The following is a 24,006-nucleotide window of genomic DNA, read 5'->3' as shown; positions in this document are numbered from 1 at the left end:
GACAAAGTAAAAACCAAGATGTAATCAAAGATCAATGTTGTCCTCAAAATATTTGTTACACAGAATACAATCAAATTTACTGGTTACAACAATTCATAGAATTTTTGCAATGTTTTCTTGAGAGGCATACAGTTCACTGTCGCAGTGTTCCAGAGAGCTGGCCAAGTGCTACTTCTCTGTAAAAAGGCCACTGGAATATCCATTTGATTTTGAACAACGTTCCAAACTGCTGCACAAACTCTCCCAAGAAAAGAAACTTCCTGAAGATCTCACAATTCGTCTTTATCCCAGTCTTCGAGATCCACATCACTCAGATCAATGTCATCTTCAACTGGAAGCTGTGGAACCACAAGCAGAGTTTTTGAACACCAGTGCTTGTAACGCTGTTCTAATATGTGACTTGAAAAATCAATGCCCTGCTGAGGATGACAGAGGTGTCATCCAAAATAAGACTAAGTCTGGATGTACAGACTGAGCTAAAAGAAAAGGAGTACTTGTGGCACCTTAGAGACTAACACATTTATTTGAGCGTAAGCTTTTGTGAGCTACAGCTCACTTCATCGGATGCTCACGAAAGCTTACGCTCAAATAAATGTGTTAGTCTCTAAGGTGCCACAAGTACTCCTTTTCTTTTTGCGAATACAGACTAACACGGCTGCTACTTTGAGACAGAGCTAAATGGCACTTCAGTGGAAAAAGCTGAAGCTCACATGACTAAAAGACCCTTAGTGCATTTCAACACAGGCCCAGTGGCCACTTAACTGAGCTTGGGACCAGTACAATACATGTTGCTGGGAGTGTTTTCTACCAGGGAATTTATTTACAACACGCTATCCAGAAAGTTGTAACTTGTACGACGTTGCCAAGTTCTTATTAAAACAAAGCCACACCACTGATTCTTTGGCTCCTCCCCGCCTTTTTAACAACAACAACAACAACCACCACCACCACCACCACCTTTTGCCACTGAACCCTATATAATCAAGGATTTACTGCATGCCTCAATTATCATGACTTCATTATCAATGAAAACTGTATAGCTGCGTCCCATGCAAGTGAAACTTCTGAGTTTCAAGTCACTATACTACAAAGTCAACACCCATCTAAGTTTCAGGTGCTATAGTGTAGTCACCCCTTTAGTTCACACACTAAGGTTCCCTCATAACCAGATGTTGGCAATAAACTGCGTTTCATCCTCAACAGTTTGTAATTTAATACTATTGACTAGAACATAAGACATTAACAAGGCAGAGTATAACTGTCCATGACTTCAGGTAACTAGCTATCTGGTAGGCCTGGTTAGGTTTCCTACTGTTTAAATCCTGTTGTCTCTGTAACTAGGAGATTCAACAGAGGTTTAGTTTAGAGAATGAGCATTACAATATTACCTAGCTATTCTTTATTACCAAGTGGCTATGGAGGTAAGCTTAAAAAGCAGCAGTCTGAATACTTTGTGAGGGAAACTACAAGTGTTTCACTTACTCTTGGAATAGGTATTTTGAGAAAGCATGTCCACCCTGGTTCAGTTCCTATGTCCAGTATTTCTTTATAACCTAACAAGGTGTTCATGCACCCAGCGGCGAGGTGCCTCTTACCTCACCATCTTTGCCATCCCACGGCTCTACTGTGTTAATTTTAGGGAAACCCCCACCACCTACTGGTGCAGTTGATCCACGACCGAAGGAGAGCTCCCTGGGAGAGAGGGCGGGAGGGGAAGGGGAAAAAAAAACCAAACACATTTAAGAAGTTTCCAATCTCATCCACCTCAAACACACTGTATTACTTTGTATACATTTAATAGGGAATTAGGTGTGCTACTGGATGTTTAGCTTGAATGGATCCCAATTCCACCACATCAAATAGCCCTAATTTGAGGTTCATAGATCATTAGAGAACAGTAAAAACTTTGAAGGTGACAAGAAGAATTTTTAGGGAGATCCCAAGGTAAACACCAACAAACTTCAAAGCATTCAACCCATAAACAGGGGAGGTTGGTTTTAAAAACAATTTATTGCCATGACTGGTCAGCTTCTGAGCACCTTTTTATAATGGATTAACCTAGTTGTGCCCCTCACAGTAAAGATGAGACAAGCCCAAAATTATTGGTTGGTTTACACGTTCTGGCAACGACGTTTTTATTTTAAGATGGGCAGTAACGTTTCTTAGTTGCCAACTGCAGAAGTTCATCTCCTTCAAGTCAGAAGCCTAAATCTTTATCAGTTACAGAGTGATTCACAGGGTGAACAGCTTCTGCATTCATCTCAACCTGCTCTGCTAATTCAGTTTGTAGAAAGAGAGTGACCTTTATGAACAGCAAGCATTATTCCTTTCAGTATTTTTTTTTTCCAGTGGTAAATTCACACTTATTCTGAGGTTGTCCTTCATTATCTCATTAAAGTCTACGTTTTCCTGCTCCTCTCCTCTTCGGAGGCTTAGTTTTCCTGATTTCAGCTGAACAGTTTACAGGCTTCCTATCACATTACATAAAGTCGTAAGTTTAGCATCCTGCTCAGCGTGCACTAAGAGAGCTAACTAGAGCTGCTGTGACTGTACTACTTCCCTTAGACACAGCACACCAGAGCTGAAGTGTTAATGTCATCTTCTACTTTGCAAGTCCTTCTCTTTGGTAAGGTAACATGAACCTTTAATTATACAGCCCATCAATATGGTGGTTACTGTGGGATATTTGCCCTAGGAAGACTGTCCTCTGGCATCACTATTCACAGCACCTGTTGAGGTCTCACTAAAGTTGTTTTAAAACATACAAGAACTTACTAAGTTTGAGAAATGACAGACAGTTGTCATAGCCGTGCTGACCACCAGCATATGGACACTTTCTGGTATGCTTTGTGAGGCTATTACTTTTGTATTTAATAGACCTTAAATTTCATGGGTTAAACTTACATCTTTCTGCTTAAAGGAAAAAAAGATTCTGGTAGATTTCAACCCAAAACTAAATGGAAAACCCACTAAATCAGTCTAATAAACATTGGTTTAGGTCAGTGGTTCCCAAACTTTAACAACCCGTGAATCCCTTTCACTAAAATGCCCAGTCTTGTGAACCCCGTCCTAAAAATGAATATTTCCAGGGATTTTCTCCCTTACCTGAGCATAAATTATAAAAGCAGCGATCTTGGAAATATAAAGTTTGTTTTTATGACGTGCTTATTACACACTATTTATTATTTATCATTACATTATGAAAACACCAACACTCTTCCAAGACCTCACTTTCGTACCTTGTGTCACTTTGATTAAGCCTGTTATAAGACAAGGCTCCTATGTTTCATCCAGGAGTATCAGATGTGAGACAGCATGAAGGGATTTAAGAAGCCAACTCAAAGGAGTTCCTCCTGCACAAGCATTCAGGTCTTGAGCAGCCCAGGCAACCAACGCTCGTTAAAACAAAGCTTAAGCTTGTTCTTCATAATCATTTTAAAAACAACACTAGTAGTCATTTAATTTTAAAAACAGAAAAAAAAAAATCCACTCCCTTTCCATTTCTTGTAGAGTCTTGAAGTTTCAGTCTCCTCAGTGTGATAGATATGCTTGCTATGATCTGCAGAGCTCTTGGAAGTCCCCGGGGCTCCGGGCTGATGGCCCCGTGCTGCCAGAGGTCCATAAGGGCAGCTCTGTCTGCCATTAGGGAATTTTCCCCAAGAACGCCCTGTAACATTTCGTGAACCCCCACGGGTTCATGAACCCCAGTTTGGGAACCACTGGTTTAGGTTGATGCCTCCACAATGATTTTTTACATCCTTGTAAGTATGTACGTTATGCAGCAGATTCTGTTCTGTGCCGTCACCACAGAAGAGTGCTAGGGTTCACAGTGCATCAACTGGTTTGAAAGAATACGGTTACAAACTCACTGGTGTTGGCAGTTGTGGGGTTTTCCATCAGAGACAAATCCCTTAACTGAGCTGCTCGCAACCAATGGACTCATACTAGTAAAGTTCATGTAAAATCAGGTACTTCCCGATTCACTGAAGCTACCCAGAGCGCATAATCACGATATGAAGTACTCCGGATTAAAATGAACATCTAGTATTGGTGAAGTCACTGTCTGGGAAGTCAGTTAACCAGGATGCCACAGGTGCAAAAACAACTTTTTCTGAAATGGTGGTTAGAACATGCCATGCTTAGTGCACTCACAATCTGGTGGAGGGAGGAAAGAGTGATGGTGGCTGGAAGAGACATGGAGCACAGAAATGTTTTTGCTTTACAGTGCATTTTTAAAACTTAGGAAGAATGGTGATGGTGCAGACCTACCTTCAGACACTGGGTAAAGGAAAATTCTGCATTGGACTTCAATTATTAGCACAATCTCAGTCTATTAGAATCAAACAGTTGGGATAGGCACCATGTCCCCCCACACTACTGCCACACTAACTACTTTGAGTATTTGGCAACTTACAGTTTAAGGGCTCGGTCTGATCCTGCAAATCCTCTGCAGGATCAGGGTCTTATGCTTTCTGACACTCCCCCTTAGCCCCATATTTTAGTTAAAAAAAGCCACTAACAACAAAAAATCCACAGCAACTTGTAATCTTATTTCCAGAGCTCCACACTCCTGAATGAATTTACACTGGCATGCCAATGTACATTGTACAATGTGTTCTGTCTCCACAGATCCAGAGACTTAGTTAAATGAACAGTTTAAATTACTTAAAAAAAAAAAAAAAGTTTGTACCTGAGAAATTCATTAATCCCCTGTTCACTGAAAGATCCTTTCAGGAGGGCAAATTTCATCTTCCGTGCATTGACTGCTGCCATTGCTGGGTACCCAAATCCTCCAATTCCCAATGCATTTTCAAGCTCAGACTGAGCTCCAGCCTCTGTCCACAGCCACCTTAAAAAAGAAAAAAGAAAGAACCTTGAAGACAGTACTATATTATTGCTTTTACACCAGTTTTTGGCAAGTCTGCTTTTTGCAAAAACATCCGTGTCCTTTGTAGCACTGTTCACAGGGCTGCACAGATTCCCACCGAATAAAACTGATAAAGTTTAAGGAAGATTCCAAAGTTTTTGATCAGTATCATCACGGAAAACTGCACAGAGACCCTCATTTCTATTCAAGTCAGTAAGATCTAGCCGTGATGTGGAATCATGCTCTGACTATGTGAAGAAAACTTTTCAATCTTCAACAATGACTTCTAGCCCAAGGTCCCAAAGGAGGCCCAGCCATTGAAGTCTGTACTATAGTAAGTGGCTATAAACAGATGCTCCTACAAGACAGGAACCATGTTAGTGAACAAATGCTTAAGCACAGTTGAACAGTTACAGACTTGCTCTACTTCAACAGATTGCTGTGCTTTAACCTAGGCAGGCAAGGCTTACAGTGGGCTAAGTCACATACCTAAACAAGAAAAACTGTAGCCTTGAGTAATGCCTGAGGCAGATTGCTGAGCAGAGAAGGGGAGTGTGATGTTTCCACTCTCCAGTTGGCTAATTCAGTTTCTCTTGCTCTTAACAAGTCCTCCACAGAAAGTGAAGCATTAGACCAGTCAGGAGTTCAAAAGGTCTCAGCACTCCCCTGAAGTCTGTCATGCCACCCCCTCTCCTTCCCATGGCCTCTTTCCCAGCAGCTGCCATGTCAGAATGCTCCCCAACACTTCCTGTGATGTCCAGCAACCTGGAGTCCACAGGTAGCCCTAAGGCAACATCACCCTCCTTAGCAGACCTCTCCCTGGCTTGTGGGAAACGAAAGACACACTGGCTCAACCCAGCATGGAGGAAGGGGGAGAGAAGGAGAAAGAAAATGCCAGCTGGCCCACAGTGGGAATGTGAGGCAACACATTAACAGAGCCTGCACTTCTGAAATATAATCAGACACAACAACAGAGAAAAACCAGCCTACCAAAGTAAAGCTCCAAAGAAACCAGACATGTTTTACAGCTCAAATATTGCTTTCAACATTCAGACCTGGGAGGTATGTTTGATCTAATCTCAATGTTTAGCTGACATTAGCCTTAAGTAGTCAAAATGCACACAAGGTGAAAAAAGGATTAAATCAGTTGGTTTTCTGTCTGTTTTTTTAAACAGACGCCATTTAAAAAATAGTCAATTTGACAGAGGTATCCACTGACCTATTCACAGGGCTTTCCGTTTTACCATGCTCTTAGCTTATCTGCAAAATAGCACCGTCAGATGCAAAGCTCTGCCCATCTCTGCAAGGTATTTATGTATTTCTACAGAAAAACAAGACGCGGGATCTTCCAGAACACAGAGTAACTACCTCTCCGAATCTAACGTGGACATCTGAGGTCCTTCACACACACCCCTTTTCAAAAGAAGTGGCCAAGCCAGCAATGACACTTACCCCCACATTTTCTTTTTGTATTTGTCTGCCATTTTTAACATGACTTCCAAGTAGGAATTTCTACCTGCAGCTCCTGTTTGCCAGACAGAATTTGACAAGTTAAGGCAGGTCGTTCTTTTTCCTTAAGTGACATTATAAAGAAAAATGCTTCCTTTTATTCTACCTGTATCAAGAATATGAGGCAACACAGCAATGACACAGAGCTGGTGGGCATCGCAGGTACTCTTCACAATATTTTCATCAATAATCTGGGAGAATGAAACAAGAAACCACAGATTATAAAACACCACAGCACTCAGGTGATTAACAGTCATGGGTGCCATAGCCTCAAACTTAGTCCTGCCTGAAAAGACAACTGCTTTGAGGGAGAAAAAAAAAACAACCTACTTTTCCCCACGGCAACATGCCAGAAGAGACACTGGAAGCCTCCCTCTAGTCCACTAGCAGGATGCTCATCTGAAACACCATGCCCAAACCTATGAATATTCCTACCAATACTGTTGATGCTGCATATTCAGATGTGAAGGGAGATCAAATGGAGACTCAGCTGATAGGAAATAAAGTTTTATACAGCCTGTCAGCAGGCTAACTATAAAAGCTAGTGAAGTGGTTAGCAGCAACATGTGGGGAGGAGGGGGGCAGTGCAGCGGACAGAATCGCCATGGTAAAAATTTCACTGAACTGGGAACAGGTTGGGTGATTTCAGTGCCTCTGGTGGAGCCAACCACACTTGGCATGCTGCTAAATCTTCCCAAGCCAAGAGGGACTTCTAGTCTTGAGGATCATTAGACAGACATATTGTGGTTTGTCAACAACAAAAAAAGGCCTAGTCCAACCCTGCCAATCTCCAGGGGGTGAGAGGGGTGCGTGCATTTTATAATTCTGTCAGTCACTAAGATACCATGATTTGGGGGGGGGGGGGGGGGGTGGTGAAGAGGTGTGATACCAGGCCAGATAACTATTACTTCTGAACAACAGTATTTCCTGTGAAATAGATAGAATTGCACTGAAGCGGTGCAGACACCCAACCCTGGTGAAATTTGCATGTGTGTCAGATTACATAAACCGTTGACAGTGCTGCAATGTTAATATTCTCCATGCATACCGTAAACACTTTGCTACAAAGTGCAGCTTAGTATAAGTTTGCCCAGTAGCGTCATTAGCCTCTCTGATGTCAGTTAGAAGGGAGTTTTTGTTTAAATGGCAAAGTTATTCAATTGGCCAGTCCCTCACCTCAGCACAGATTTTATCTCAGGCTAAGGCACGAGATTTGTGGAAGCTCCTTGTTAAAATAATGGCAGCACCACACACTATATAACAGGAGTCAATTTCTGCTTCTAAGTCAGTGGTTCAAATCCAGCCCACGTCAATCAAATCTAGAAGTTACCAACTGTAGGCCGTTAGACTAAGTGACATGAGTGTGGTTTCCACCCAGTCCTTCATTTACAGGTGATCCACATGACAAAGCCACCACCAGAGTCTCAGCAAAGCAGCCAAGGTTTTAGTGGAAATGGAATCTGAACTTTCATCTCACCCCCTTTCTCCAAATGAGGATTTAGATACATTGGCAAGATAGCTCATACTGCTGCCACCTTCACGGTATCTATTCCATGGATCAAGGTCTTCAGCATTCAGGACTATCAGTCCAGCTTCTTTAATGAGCAGTACTATACACTGTAAAAAATGTAAAGCTACACCATGGACCGAGATGTGATCTTTGGGTACTTTTGATCCAAAACAAGCTCTGCTCATGCACCACTTTGGTCATTTTCTTTACCATCACTATTTTTCCTTAAAAATAACTGCAGGGCCCAAGAGACAGGATGGAAAAGCACTCAGAGAAGTTAGGTTTGCAGAGCAGGGATACCTCTAGCAGCTCAGGTTGTGGGGCACTTTCAGAAAAAAGATCCAGAGCTCGAGCAACTATATCAGATCTTGTTCTTCCACCATCATAATCAACAGGGTCTTCCCCTTTCTGAAAGATCTTGATTGTGGGAAATCCACGGATCTGCAATAAAATATAGAAGTTATTAGTTCAAATTAACAAGAATGTTAGTGGTTGCAATGGAATACCACCATGATGTGCTCTAGATAAAGAGGGAGAGTTTTGCATCAAGACAGGGGATCTCCACACTACATTGCAGGGCTACACCCTCAGCCTAAACATTTTAAAAGGCAAGTTAGTTATTCCTTGTCTATGCTACAATTTAAAATTGGGTTAGTCACTACATGTTAAAAACACTATTAGCTATTGTACTATCAGCATCTGTGGTGCATCAAGGGTCCAAGTTTTGACACCAGATCTCCCTAGAGCCATGGATTTAAATATCAGCAGGGCCAGCTTACTCCTCCATGCCTCTGAAGGTGAAGATCCCCTGAGTTTATTAGGGAAGAGAGGGAGGCCTGTTAAGAACTGTGGCCACCTCTACATCACATGGACCTTAAAAAACAACTCGTTTTTAATAAGTTTGTTCTAGTACCTTCACTGATTGCCAATTGATTATCAATGACTGTTGAATTACAGTGAGATTGAATTCACCCTCCACCCGCATGCTACTCAGTGATGTTTTTTCTTTCTACTTTCTTAAACTATTTTAGTATTAATGAGATATGGAAGGACACGTAATACTTTTAAAAATCAGGCCCTTAGGAGCCAAGTGTGGTTTTCAAAAGCAACTAGACACCTCACACCCATTGAAATCAATGAGTTTTATGTGTCTAGGTGCCTCTGAAAACCCCACTAGGTGCCTAAATACCTTTAAAAATCAAGAAACTTCTTTCTGGGGGAGAGCGAGCCAACGAAGCACCAAGTTCTGAGCCTGAGGTATCACATCTGTATAGCTAACATGACACCTTTGGAATTCTTTCCGCTGGAGATACCAGTTGCACTTGGATCCATGTACAAAAACTGCCAGTCTCAGAGAGGTGGTATATATTTTAGGATGGCACTTAGTAAATTACTATAGGGTGCAGTTATGCCAGACCTCGTGGAAGCAAACTGCAGGAGTCAAAGATACTTTCTCAATGGAAACATCCATATTTATTCCATCTTCTCTCAGCGTTTGGGAAAAGCAACTGATTTCCCCATGAATTGCTCAAGTCCCTTTTATACTAATATTTGTTAGTACTAAGAACTAAAAGTAAGTGCTGAGGTAAGAGTTCTTTAGGTATTACCAGGGAACGTGACCTATTAGAGAGATTGCAAACAAGGGGAGGGAATTTTCAAGCCTGCAGAGCACACTCACCCCATATCGGCTGGCTAACATCTGATTCACTGTAGCATCTACGGCTGCCAGTTTCACTTTTCCCTTGGTCTGTTCTTTCACTTCTGTGGCAGCAGCTGCCCATTCTGGCTCCAGACTGGAAAGCAACATAATGCCAATTACTAGCAGTAAAAACTGGTATTTTAGAGGCAAGTTAGTGAAACCACAACCCACAGCTTATACCTGAAGGAATGCACTCTCTCCAGAGTAGGAGCAGCTCTGGAAAAGGACTCAAGGACTACATGGAATATCTCAGGACATCTTGAATTCTGGGATTAGAAGACTCTCCTAACATAAGAAACTTTCAAAGGGCCAGATCCTGTTCCCACTGGTGGCAGTGGGAATTTTGCCTATGATTTCAAATGAAGCAGGACTGGGTCCAACAAATGCTAAAACTGCTGATGGGGGTGGGGAGGGAAGAAACACAGGTTCCCTAGTAAATTCTGGAGTGGACAAGTTAAAGAGTAACTTGCACCATTGTCAAGACTCACATCCAATAAAACAAGAGAGACAGGGTCCCAATTCAAGAAATAAGCCTGCTTACATAAACTGCAGATGACAAGCAAGTACCCATTTAAAATGATTGCCAACAGCTTCACTTACTTTTTGCAGTGTCCACACCATGGGGCATAAAACTCTACCAGCCAAACGTCATCACTATTCACAACATTCTTATCAAAGTTGTCATCAGTCAGTTCAATCACATCCTTTTTATCACCGCCTCCACTTTCTCGGCTATTCTGTAGTTCAAAAATAAAACCTGTTAAGCCGGGGGAACTTTTCCATTGCTCCCTCACATAACCACACCACAGCTGCTCCAGATGTGATCACTTCCATGTGTGTGTACCTAGACATTTCTTTGCTAAATTAAAACACGTTTATCAGAAATTTCCAAGTTCAGACAATCTGAGTTTCCCATGCTAGAGCTATCCATGTTAAGAACACCCACAGAGCATACAGATTGCAGCAAACTCCTAAAGACCTATGGGAAGCAACACTATAGTCTCTGGAAAGACCAGAACTCTGATCTTAGTGGCTCAAGATCTTTTGGTTCACTTTTAGAAAGAAGTCTCACTGCCAGAATATAAAGGGACACAGTCAGGTTAAAAAAAATTACCATTAAAAAAGTTCTTATCCACTTTGGTAGGTTAAGTATAAAATTTTCAGGAGGTTCCTAAATCAGTTAGGTGCAAAAATCATATTTGTAGAAGTGACTTAGGCACACAGGAGCCCAAATCCTGTTGAAAGTCAATGGCCTTTTTTGAAAATGGGGGCTGGGTACCAAGCGTTTTTGACAGTGTTACCCTATGACTTTTCCTTCAAGTTGAATTACTGAACCTCTAAAAGGCTGATAGACATTCTGACTGCTCACTGGTGGACTGAGATAAACATGCCATATAAACCATTTTGGCCAATGAAGAGTTCCGCTGCAGCTGGTATACCACATCAGGGTCACATGCAACCTGGCTGTTTTCTAAACCATGTAATTCACTTTATCTTACCTTATGGGTATGTCTACACAGCAAGCAGAAACCCACAGCAGTAAGTCTCAGAGCCTGGGTCGACAGACTCAGACTCAAGTTACAGCACTAAAAATAGCTGCATAGACATTCAGGCTCGTGCTGCAGCTTGGGCTCTGAAGCCCATTTCCCTCCCTAGGCTTTCTGGTTGCCATGCGGACATATCCTAAGAATGAGACTTGTGGCTTTTCTGGAATGTGCTGCCAAACAGCCCGAAGAGATAATCTTCTGTCAATCAGCTTAACCAATACTCCAAGTTCTTTCACACACTTTGCAAGTGTCGTTCCAGCATGAACACATAAAGTGATCCCATGCACCCTCAAGTGCTACACAGATCTTGGAGCACAAGGCTCTGATTTGCTGCAGAAGACATGAAGCCTCATCAATAAAAATAATGCATTATCCATTCACTCAGAACTACCTGCTTTCCAGAACTATATCCTCCACTTCTGCCGCTAAGACGATCCTTCACCAGTGATCGAAGAGTACTTAAAGCAGCATCAACAATAGCTTCACTTGTTCTGCCACCTGTGACACAGCAGAATAAAGAGATAAAGGGCTGAACTGTCAAATCATATTAGCACCCTATTTTACAAGCCTAGATTCAAGGCCCAATCCTGCTCCGGTTGGCTTCAGTGGGCACAGGATTGGCCTTTACTGACATTTTATGTATGGTGGGACTCAACTAACTTGGGCACTAAGGTTGCACAAGTGTATTTCCTCAAAAATGCTAAAAAGCAAGGAAGTTACATGCAAGGCAATATTGATATTGAACACAATACTCTACAAGAATTAGGTCACCATCACCAGGACAGCAAACAAATACCCTCTCTAATAAATCCTCTCCGCAGTGCATGCACATCAAGAAATCAGTAATATCTTACTGCAATGCCTCGGACCTTCCAAACTTGAGCACTGCAGCGTGATTTAACTGGGAATCTGCTATTATGTTTCCATGCCATCACATCAGATGAATTACTCAACTGCAACTACTAGCAGCAGAGTTCTTTTCTGTTTGTTTCCTAAAATAACCACAATCTACATGAAAATACTTGATTATTAAGGCTGAGAGTTTGTCACAGAGGTCATGGATTTTGTGACTTTCCGAGACCTCTGTGACTTCTGCAGCAGCTGGTGCGGCTGGCCTAGAGGCCACCTGAGCAGCTTGGGTGGCCCCCCCAGCCAGTCACACCTGGGGCAGTCTCAGTCTCCTCCCCACTCCAGCAGCAGGAGTTTGGGTGTGAGAAGGGACTCAGGGTTGGGGCACAGGAGGGGGTGCGGGTTCTGGGTGGCACTTACCTCGGGGGGGGCGCTCTCCCAGTAAGCAGCGACATCCCCCTCCTTCAGCTCCTAGGCAGAGGCGTGGTCAGGCAGCTCTGTGCCCTGCCTCCACCTGCAGACACCACCCCCGCAGCTCCTTTTGGCCGCAGTTCCCGGCCAATGGGAGCCGACACTCAGGGCGGAGGCATCACAGAGCTGCCTGGCCACACCTCTGCCTAGGAGCTGAGGAAGGGGGATGTTGCCAATTCCGGGGAGACATGGAGTCAGACAGGGAGCCTGGCAGCTCCGCCAACCCACCTCACAGCGGGGGTCCCAGGCTGCACGCCCCTGCCCCCCGCAATCCACGGGCCGTCCTCCCCCAAAGATTTAGTCAGGGGTATACAGTACAAGTCATGGACAGGTCACAGGTTGTGAATTTTTGTTTACTGCCCGTGACCTGTCCATGACTTTTACTAAAAATAACTGAATAAAACATAGCCTTACTGATTATAGATAGCAGACATGGAATAAGCAATTTCACAATTCTTTTTATCTATCGTGCCAATCATATCACATGAGACATGAAAACACACCACACATGAAAGAGTACCACACAGCACTTACCCTGGTAATCTTCTGCTTTGTTCTTGTTGGATCCAAATATCTTGATAGTTGGAAATCCTCGAACACCGTACTGACCACCTAGGGACTGATGCTTATCTGCATCAACTGCACCAACTTTCACAACACCCTATTTAAATTTTAAAAAGCTTCAACTGTAATTTAATGCATTTGACAGCAGGAGCCATAATGGTCAGGTGGAAAGAACCAGTGAGTAATGTACTGGGGAAGTCTGGGGCCATGGCAGCCTAGTAGTTGGGAATGGGAGACACAAAGTTATCAATTAATGGTTTTTTTGTATTAAACAAAAAGGTGAGTAGAAAGACTAAACAGCAAATTCAAAGCTCAGCAGATCACTGCATTGTCACATTTACCATACTGAAACAAATGCTAGTATGTTGCAGTTTACAGAGCTATTTCCACACACCCAACCTGTGCTAGTTCTGGGATCTAAAGGCATTCAGAGGCTTTTGGGGGAGGGGGGAGAAAGAGAGAGAGAGAAAGAAAAATATTTCTCAACCAGAAATCTGGATTATAAACCATTGATTTTTGATTCTATAACAGCCTTCCAAAGCAGTCATGGAAGTTTACCAGAAAAAGCAAAAACCCTTGGACAGATTATTTAGAAAAACCTGACGTTTTGCCTGTTAAAGAATTTTACTTGTCCAGGGCTAGTAGAATTTCACAAGGCTGATCTAAAGTTAGTTGTAAATTTCTAAGAGAGCTCACAAAAGCCAATTTCCCCCAACTCCAAAGCACTGCATGTGCGTGGGAAAGTTTAAACTTACTTTTAATGCTGTCGCTGCTTTCTTCCATTCAGGAGTTAGTCGTTGACAGTGACCACACCTTTTGGAAAAATAAATTTATTTTCATTCAAGTAAGTACTTCATTTCACAAAATACCTAAGAAATCAATGAAGTTTGAACTCTGCAAGAGTCCAGCATACGAATGTAATCTATCATTTGCTATTTGCATTTTGTGAAATGGAGTTGGGAGTTCTAGCCACATGAGGGGGGGAAGAATACCAAGTTGTGATATCACCGTGTCACTGCAGACACCAGGAGCAAACACTGCAAAGGATTCTTACCCTGCTGACAACGATAATCTAAAAACTAGCCTCAAACGGAGATGGTGAGCTCCAACCTAGCAAGAGAACTGTATATGATAAGAACTTGGACTGCCTAGTACTGTTAAGCCTTAAAGAAAGGAGAGGGGAAATCTCAAGGGAAGTTATTCCAGTGAAGCAGAACACCCAAGCAATCCTGACTGAGGGATGATAACTGAGTAGTTTGTTTAAGCAGATCTGCACAGGAGGCATGTCAGAGAAAACTGTAAGAGTATACACATGCTCTGGTAAGCTGTGGTTTTCAGTAAGCTACTCTTCTGTTTCTGGTGTGTAAAAGACATTTTCTTCTGCAAAGAGCATACACTGAGATCTTACCTGTTTCTTATACTTCCATTATGCTTTGCCCCAGGCTAACCCTGAAGACTTTCCCTTTTTCGCTGGTTACTTTATGATAGGTTATCTTTAGTTATAATGGATTAGAACCTGGATGTGTTAGCCCAACAGTGATTCACCCTTGTTAGTATGCTATTACATTTCATAGAGGAGAAGAGGGACACAAAGCTTTGCCTAGAATAGTAATACAGGCTAAGTTGGGCAGCTAGGTGCGTGCATCATAACCACAAATTCAGCCTTATGCCTTCGTGGCGAGGTCAGGATGGGAAAGATTGGACGCAGAGAAACTCTTCATTTAGAACACACTGCTAATCAATTATTTTTAGGGCTGCCAAACAATAAAAAAAATGAATTGCGATTAATCGCAGTTTTAAATCACACTGTTACACAATAACAGAAAACCATTTATTTAAATATTTTGGGATGCTTTCTACATTTTCAAATATATTGATTTCAATTATAACACAGAATACAATGTGTACAGTACTCACTTTATATTATTTTTATTATAAATATTTTCACTGTAGATAAGAAAAAAGAAATAGTATTTTCCAATTCATCTATACAAGTACTGTAGGGCAATCTCTTTCGTGAAAGTGCAACTTACAAATGTAGAATTTTTTTTTACATAACTGCACTCAACTGGCACATAAATATCTTGCATATGGCACTATTGTAGCTGGCGTTGAATGCCTGTTCTCACGTTCAGGTGTCATCGTAAAATAAGAAGTAGGCAGCATTATCTTCCATAAATGTAAACAAATTTGTCTATCTTAGTGATTGACTGAACAAAAAGTAGGACTGAGTGGACTTGTAGACTTTAATTTTTACATTGTTTTTCACGGTAAAGAGAATGAACTATAGTACTTGTATGAAGTGAATTGAAAAATACTATTTCTTTTATTTATCTTTTCTACAGTGCAAATATTCGTAATAAAAATATAAAGTGAGCACTGTACACTTTGTATTCAGTGTTGTAATTGAAATGAATACATTTGAAAATGTAGAAAAACATCCAAAATATTCATAATAAATGTCAATTAGTATTCTATTATTGTAGTGTGATTAAAACTGTGATTGTGATAAAATTAATTGAGTTAATTTGTTTGGAGTTAATCGCTTGAGTTAATGGTGATTGACAGCTCTAATTATTTTTCTATCTTTACTGAAGTTAATATTGAAAGTTATAAATGCAAAAAGATTTGAGCGTCTAGGCTGGAATCTAATGCACCTCTTACCAATCCAGACTAATTATTTTCCACCAATCTGTTCTATAAACCCAGGTTTATTTTGCTGGCCACAAGGCTATTGAAATGCATTGAAACCCAAGTGAGATCTGTGTGAGAGAGTGAATGGTTGGTCCAGGATTTCTAGTAAGTCACCTTTCGTATTCCTCGAAGATATAAGGGTGAGCAGGAAGTCCTTTGTTTATAGAAATTAGTCAACCCTCTTACAAGCACTCCTGGCAGGACAGCATGTGCTAGGATTCTCTGACTAGCTATAATCCTTACCATGGTGCGTAAAATTCTACCAGCCATAAACTGTCGCTCTGAATGACTTCCTTGTTGAAATTTGTTGGTGTTAGCTCTATCACATCATCACTGGATGAATATAGGCTGTTAGCTGCCAGGAAGAATGTGCAGCTCACAGCTCCTAGAACAAAAAGAAAACCCAAATTATAGTCTCATCAAAAATATCAACGGCTGTACTAGATTCATGGCTGAATGACCCCCCTCTCACCCCCTTTTTCTTTTAGCAGTAGGGAGAAAGAGACAGGAACACCAAATCTGCCAGAGGGAGGGAAATTGCAGCAACCCATCTCTCTCTCCTTGCCATCCTGCAGAAGCCTTCCCATGCAAAGATCATGTGTCCAGGACTCCATGGATGCTTTCTATACCACCATCTTCCAGCAAACCTGATGGAATTTATGCTGCCTCTCCAAACCTCCTCAAAGATTTTTGGCTCACATTTGGAGGCCATAGCAACTACCTGAAGGTCTGGAACAGCACAGACAGGCTAGACCTCCATGTGCATACCCTGGAGATCTGCAGGATGTCCTCACAGGTCTCAGGAAAAATGGAGGGTTGGCTGGCCACACCCCTTACCCAACATGATACAAGGACAGCATAGGCCAAAATTCTCAGATCTTTTCCCCCCAAGATAACAGGACATGTGTCTTAGTTCAATTATTTCAAGTTACACTGGTTTGGAGTCTAGGACTTGCTACGTTCAATTTGGAACTAGTACCAAACAGCAGCAGCAGGAGGGGTAGGAAGAAAGGAAGGAACTCCTCTGTCCTTGCTACTGATGAGTCCTAGCACCTACAGTATTGTTTTGTTTCTCAAGTGGTGGGAGGCAAACCAGAAGTTAGTCTTTGGGTCACACCTCCTGCAACAACAAACACTCTAAAATAGGGATGTAAAAGGTTAACCGATAAGCATCAGTCTTACTTACTGGTATTGGTTAACGGTTAATGATTAAACTCCGTTGCCCACTGGAGCCCAGGACTCCACTGCTGCCCCAGGCGCAGGGCCGACAGCGGAGTCCCCGGGTGCGGTGGCGGGTGGTGAAGGCCGGCGGCAGAGTCCCTGGGCACGTGGGCCGGGATCCCTGGGAGCAGAGCCCCACGTAAAATGTGAGGGTACTGCAGCACCACCCGCACCCTCAGTTCCCCGGTGAAACGTTTAACCGTGTAACCAATTAAAATGTTAATCGGTTACACGGTTCCTTTTTTTAAACTGCTATTTACATCCCTACTCTAAAAGGTTCTTTGAACTCTAGAAGATTTTTCATGGTGAAAAGTTGAGCAACTCTTTTTCTTGAACTGGAGACGGTGCAGAAAAGAGCCATAAAAATTATTCAAGGGCTGGAAAAAATGGCTTAAGAGCGAGAGACTTAAAGAACTCAATCTGTTTAAACTTATCTAAAGATCAAGAGGTGACTTGAATACAATATATTAAGTACCTTCGTGGAGAGAAAATACTAGGTACTAAAAGGTTCTTCACAACAGAAGAGAAAAACATAACAAGAACCAATGGCTGGAAGTTAAAGGCAGATAAAAATGTGTGATGTGTTTCTAATTTGAATTTAACAGTGAGGGTGATTAACCATTGGAACAAGCTACCAAAGGAAATGGTAGATTCTCCATCTTTTGAAGTCTTTAGATGAAGACTGGCTGCCTTTCTGGAAGATCTGCCTTAGTGATTATGAAATTCTATGGCCCATGTTATAAAGGTGGTCAGACTAGGTAATAATACCACCTCTTACACAGTGCTTTCCAACAGTAGGTCTCAAAGTGCTTTACAATGGAAGTCAGTATCATTATCCCCATTTTACAGATGGGGAAACTAAGCCATGGAGGTGAAGAGACTTGCCCAGACTCAGACCTTATGACCAAAAGGAACCATTGTGATCATCTTCTAGTCTGACCTCCTGCACACAGCAGGCCACACAACCTCACCCACCCACTCCAGTAATAGGCACATAACCTCTGGTTGAGTTACTTAAATCCTCAAATCTTGATTTACAGACTTCAAGTTACAGAGACGCCTTTTACTCTACTTCAGACCAACAAGTGACCCATGCCCCACTCGACAGAGGAAGGCAATCCCACCAGGACCCTCAGGATCTCTGCCAATCTGACCTGGATGAAAATTCCTTTCCGACCCCAGGAAATCAGTGGCAGTGCTGGAAATATAGCACAGTTCTCCTGAGTCCCATTCCAGTGATCTCCACACTGCCTTATAATGGTCCCTTCTGGCCTTAAAATCTGGGAGTTTCTTTTGAAGTAATCCTGGACCAACTTAAGTATGTTTATTCATGTTCTAGAGCAGGGGTCTCAAACTCAAATGACCACGAGGGCCACATGAGGACTAGTGCATTGGCTCGAGGGCCGCATCACTGACATCCCCCCTTGCTGCCCCCATTCCAACTCCTTCCCCGAAGTCCCCACCCTAACTCCGCCCCCTCCCTACCCCCAGGGGGTGCAGGAGGGATGCGGGGTGTGGCGGGGGCTCAGGGCAGGGAGTTGGGGTGCAGGAGGGGAGTGGGATGCAGCAGGGGGCTCAGGGCAGGGAGCTGGGGTGCAGGAGGGGTTCGGGGTGCAGGCTCTGGGGTGGCAGTGGCGCGCACTGGGGCCAGGGCAGGCTCGCTGCCTGCCTGCCTGCCCTGGCCCTGCTCTGCTCCAGGAAGCGGCCGGAACCACGTCTCTGGGGGAGGCGGAGGCACAGGGCTCCGTGTGCTGCTCTTGCAGCTCCTCCGGGTACCTCCCCCAAAGCTCCCATTGGCTGTGGTTCCCTGTTCCCGGCCAACGGGAGCTGAGGGGGGCGGTGCCTGGAAGCGAGCACAATGCACAGAACCCTCTGCCCCCCTGGGGCCACAGGGACATGGTTCCAGCCGCTTCAGGGAGTGGCACGGGGCTCACGGCGCCACGGGGTAGGCAGATGGGCGGCGGGACGCACGGGAAGGGTGGGGGTGTACAGGAAGCTTGGCAGGCCGCACGAAAGAACCCTGCGGGCCGCATGCAACCCACGTGTTTGAGATCCCTGTTCTAGAGAGTCTTTCTTCCCCTCATCCCCTTCCTACCCTCACCACAGGTGATCAACTCACACCACTGTACTTCAGGAGTGACACGCAGCCCACATACAATTGCTCCTGCAGCATGTCAAGCTGACCTGCAGTAACAGCTGCCATTTAGGGTAAGGTAAGGCATTGAGAAAGTGAAAGAGAGCCTTAGCTGCATGGTACAGCTGCTCTTAAGAGAAAAGGAAAACTTCCCCTCAGAGCTGAGTACGCTGTATGTAGAATTACAGCAAAACTTTTTCAGGAAGTAACTCTATATCACCTAAGAGATCTGTGGCAGAATGAAGTCAAAACTAGAGCTCAATGAATTTTATTCAATAATTTCTGCCATTTTCCCCCTTTTCATAAACAGATCTTCCAATTTATCAGAAGCTTTTGTTAATCACCAAATTGTTAACAGTTCACTATGAAATCTGCCCCAAGTCATTTTCTGTTCCCAGACTGGAAGACATCGCACTAACCAAAAGTGTGATTTGCAACTTCTACAACCGCATACGCAATTTGAAATTTGCCTTCAGCAAAAATTCAAGGTTAAAACTCACTTTCGCACAAACAGTAATCAAACCTGGAATAGGGCTTTCAAAACAAAGAGCATAATACAAAGTAAAAGGATCCCCAACACTGTCAAAACAAAATGTGCTTTACAATTTGAATGAATTATACAGAAAACAAGCCCATCCATAGTTATGACAGAATAGAAGTATAAATGTTACATAGAAACCTTCACTGTCATGACAAAAGCCACGCATTGACAGGGCTAAGGAAGAAATTTCCCCTAAGAGCAGATTATTTCATGTGTCCCTTACTAAGGATTTTTGTAAAAGTCTGATTACTGTGCAGTTCATAAACTGGTGCACATGCATGACAGGTAAGACACTCCACCCTGGCCATGCATGGTGCTGTTTATTCAGCATTTCTCCCTACCTGTGAATGTTTTAAGGGATACACACTCACAAAAGCGTTGGAGGGCCAGGATGAGTAATGGGGGTGGAAAAAAGGCCACAGAAGTATTTATTTAGTCTCTACCCTTCCTTCTTTCCCCCCATCAAAATTCTATGCTTTCTGATAAAATATCGATTTCTCACACTGGTGTGCAGGATCCTAGCTATGTGCAGCCATGTAAATAAAGCCTCAAGACACTCACTGGAGATGTAAAACAGAATTCATTTAATTAGGCCTGGATTAGAGAGGGAAAAATACACAGTATGTATTTTCTACAAAAAACAAACAGGTAATCTCAAGTGTTCTACCACTGTATTTCCTACTGCAAATGATTCATCATTTTGCAACAGTTAAAGTGCACATTGTAGACAGCTTTGCTTTCTATTTTAAGAGAGCCATCATCTCAGCACTTATTTCCTCTTCCAATATATTTGTGTTGCATTTGGTTGCGTCTCTTTGGCCATTCCCTCTTATTCGTCTTGCATTTCACCTGACAGTAACTGCACATTCCTATTGGTTTCAATATGGATTTCCATTTTCCAGGATCACATCTGAATCCATATTTGGAACCTTCCCATTTAACTATCCATACTGGTTGCCTTCCTGTAATTATTATTTTGGTTAGGGGGGGTATTATACATGCTTTGAGTCTTACGATATATTTTGCCGCTTATGATATACATGCTGAGTCTGAGAAATTTAGTTCTCATTTTTGATTATCCTCCTTTAAAAAAATAGTCTCACTTTCTAAACTTGCTCACAATGCTTATCCCTCCATGCTAAAACTTACTTACATTGTGGTCACTAGAACTCAGTAGCCTACCTATCATTAATTCCTCACCTGTGTGTTACTTAGGATGATAGTCTCTGCTCTTGTGTGCTCTGGAGCTAGCAATTATAAGCAATTCTTTAAGATGTTAAATGATACAACTTATCAACATGATTCCATTACAACATGATGCTTCTAATAAAATGATCTGTGAGACTGCAGTGATCTGTTCATAGATCTAGTTGCTGCTTTGGCCTCCCCTCAAAGTTATGCACTCAACACTTTTTACAATTCAGGAATCCAGTAGCATAACCATGCATTCTATGATTTGGCCTTTGCATCATGTTACATCTCACAACTTGAACCCTTATCTCCCGGAATGATCTTCTTCATGCATGGAGAATAGTCTCCTACACCTCCATTGGAAAGTGTGGCTCAACTAAGAATAAGGTTTGCTATAGATGGATACCTTGGTAAGGTTAGAAAATACACAGAGAAGTAAAATTTTTAGAATCAGAGTCCAACAATCCCATGAACTTCCACAGTTGTTCAACAGGAGCTTGGCCCAAATTAGAACAGAACTGGGTTCTTATAAATGAGGGGTGGGAGGAGGGATAGCTCAGTGGTTTTTGAGCATTGCCCTGCTAAACCCAGGGATGTGAGTTCAATCCTTGAGGGGGCCACTTAGGGATCTGGGCCAAAAATTGGGGACTGGTCCTGCTTTGAACAGGGGGTTGGACTAGATGACCTCCTGAGGTCCCTTCCAAGCCTGATATTCTATGAAAGGATGGAAGAGGCTCACCACTGGCTCATGTAGGCCACTCCCCCAGGAGCAATCGCAGGATTCTTTCTTGCTATTTGTCAGGCCTAATTTTAAAATGTCTTCAGGAACAGGGCTCCTATTTTCAGAGGGGGTAGCCCTGTTAGTCTGCATCAGCAAAAACAACGAGGAGTCCTTGTGGCACCTTAGAGACTAACAAATTTAGGCAAATAAATCTGTTAGTCGCTAAGGTGCCACAAGGACTCTTCGTTATTTAGGGCTCCCACTGTTTTCCCCTCAAAGATTATTCTGCAACCTAACAAATCTCCCCATTAGTTGGTTTCTTCCTTGAGCCCGAATCTATGTTCTTTTCCCATTAGCTTTGGTTACACACTTCTCCCCCCTCAGCTTGTGCCCCAGTCACTCAGGCCCCCCCGCCCCAGCACACACACACAGCCCACTGCAGCGCTAGGGCCCCCACTTCCCGCGTGGGATCTCCAGGAGCCGCCCACCGACCGAGCAGGGAGGCCTGACTCGGCCGCGAGCCTCCCCCTCTCCACAGTGCCCCCCCGGCCCGGCAGCGCTGGCCCCCGGCCCGAGAGGCAGGGACAGCCGCGCTGCGCCCGCAGGGCCCCGGGCAAGGTGGGCTCGTGCCGAGCCCAGGGTCTCACGGCTCCATTCAGAGCACGGAGCTCGGCCAGCGATGGAGCCTCCGCCAGGGTCACCGCCCAACCAGCTCCCAGGGGAGCGCCCTGACCCCGGCCTGCCGGCCCCACGCAGGCCTCCCCCCGGGCCCCCGCCCGCCGGAGCCCGCGCTCGCAGGGCGCCTACCCAGCAAGAGGCCGCTCGCGCCGAACATCCCCATAGTGACTGGGCTGCTCCGTGTCTCGCTGGCGGGCTCGCGACCTCCCCGCAACCGGCCCCTAAGATCCGCTCCCCACCACCCCCACCCTCCTGCCCACGCGGCCCCGAGTTCCCAGCCGTGGCCGCTGCTCATTGGTGCTGCCGCCGTTCTCTCATTTGCATAGCCAATAGATGGCGGCCGGGTCATTCCCAGCTGGGAGCGACAGCGTTCGGAGGGTGGAGCCCGGCGGCCCCGCTGAGCCTATGGCGGGCGCGATCGTGGCTGGGTCTGTGGTTGCAGCCTGGAGGGGCGCGTGGGGTTCCCCGCCCCGTTCTCCTCCATGTCCAGCAGCTTCCCCCGGCAGGCGGGTGGGACACGGGCAGTGCACCGCGTGAACAGGTCCCCGCTGCTAATTTGGAGGGGCCCTGTTCCTCTCCCCCTTGAACTGCCTCGCGCTGCTGGCTAGAGGGGCACTGCCCCGTGTATCCCCCAGGAACTGAAACTGGGGCGGGGGCGAGAGCAGGAGGGAGAAGGTGGGCTGTAGTCATGGCACCATAGCAAAAATTGAAAAACGTTTCGTGACCTTTTCATTAATTTTAACTCATGTTTTAAAATCATTGAATATATTAAATTTAGCTCCACAAGCTGGCTATGAAGCACAACAGCTACATCCTTCTTGGTTTCGAGTTACAATTTTGCACAACTCTGTTAACGAACTTTTGAATACAGTGCGTCCATCTTCAGTGGCTTCTCGTGTGTCCAGTACTTCCATTCCTTCAACTGATATGCTCATTAGTTCGTTCATATGATCAGGCAGAGGCATGGGTGACAGGTGAATGACCGGCTGGGAGAGACTGCTGCAAGCAAGGAGAGTCACGGTTGCAGTAATTTTAAGACAACAGCCAAGGATTACCCATGAGAAAGCCAGCGGGTTTTCTCAGGTTGGACTAATTTGAACTTCAATCCCAGAGTATCTTCTGTTTTTTCCAAGAGGTTCAGTCTTTTTGTTCTCTTGCTGAAAAAAGAGTATAATGAAGACATTACATTTATAGCTTTTTAAATGTCTTTTGAAGAGTCTGGCGCTCATACTAGCGCTAGTTGGAGTAGATGGCCTCTGCAGCGTGTACAGGAGAGATTAGGGTTACACTTTTCTCTGAGCAAAGCTTGTACTCCACTATGTCTTCCAGAGAAGTTTGCAGCTCCATCAAATGCACAAGCAGCCATCTGTTTGGGGTCCAATTTACAAGTATTTAACTCTTCTAAGATATGGGTTGTCACAGATGCAGCCAATGTGTCTTCTATAACCTGAACATCTAGAAATGAATCTACTGGCCTACCACTGGCATCAAGATAATGTATGCAATGACGTAATACTTGACATCCATTTGTATCAGTGCATTTATCAGCCCTTTATGCAATTTTTTTGAATGTAGTGAGAGAGTGCTTCACTTTTTCAACTGCTGAGTCTTTCACTGTTGCACCGCATGCTTCTAACCAGTCAGTTGAGTTTCTTGCAGAAAGATAGTGAACATTTGCCAGTCTTGTTCAGAGCCAGTGTCCAACTTCAGGATTAGCAAGTGACACTGCCCTTAACATTGGCCTCAAGTTTGTAGTGTGTGGTATCTCTTGCTTAAATAGAAAGTATGATGTGACAGCCATATGTTCGCA

The 24,006-nt window shown here is 43.9% G+C and overlaps 1 protein-coding gene across 1 annotated transcript; it reads right to left on the bottom strand.

Annotated features, from left to right (window-relative positions):
- PDIA6 (protein disulfide isomerase family A member 6) lies at nt 1-22,439 on the bottom strand. The gene is made up of 13 exons (XM_084623193.1): nt 22,326-22,439; nt 15,954-16,095; nt 13,772-13,829; nt 12,987-13,113; nt 11,524-11,630; nt 10,186-10,322; nt 9,565-9,679; nt 8,187-8,327; nt 6,483-6,567; nt 6,320-6,392; nt 4,691-4,849; nt 1,596-1,692; nt 1-338 (listed from the first exon to the last, which is right to left on the bottom strand). The coding sequence occupies exons 1-13, from the start codon at nt 22,357-22,359 to the stop codon at nt 270-272; spliced, it is 1,344 nt and encodes a 447-aa protein (XP_084479319.1). The 5' UTR covers nt 22,360-22,439; the 3' UTR covers nt 1-269.
- Nucleotides 22,440-24,006: the final 1,567 nt, after the last annotated feature.

This window comes from Lepidochelys olivacea, assembly GCF_965140295.1.
Source record: "Lepidochelys olivacea isolate rLepOli2 genome assembly, chromosome: 3".
NCBI classification, from domain to species: Eukaryota; Metazoa; Chordata; order Testudines; family Cheloniidae; genus Lepidochelys; species Lepidochelys olivacea.
Note: the sequence above shows the minus strand (reverse complement) of the source record. Positions and strands in the feature narration are given on the sequence as shown.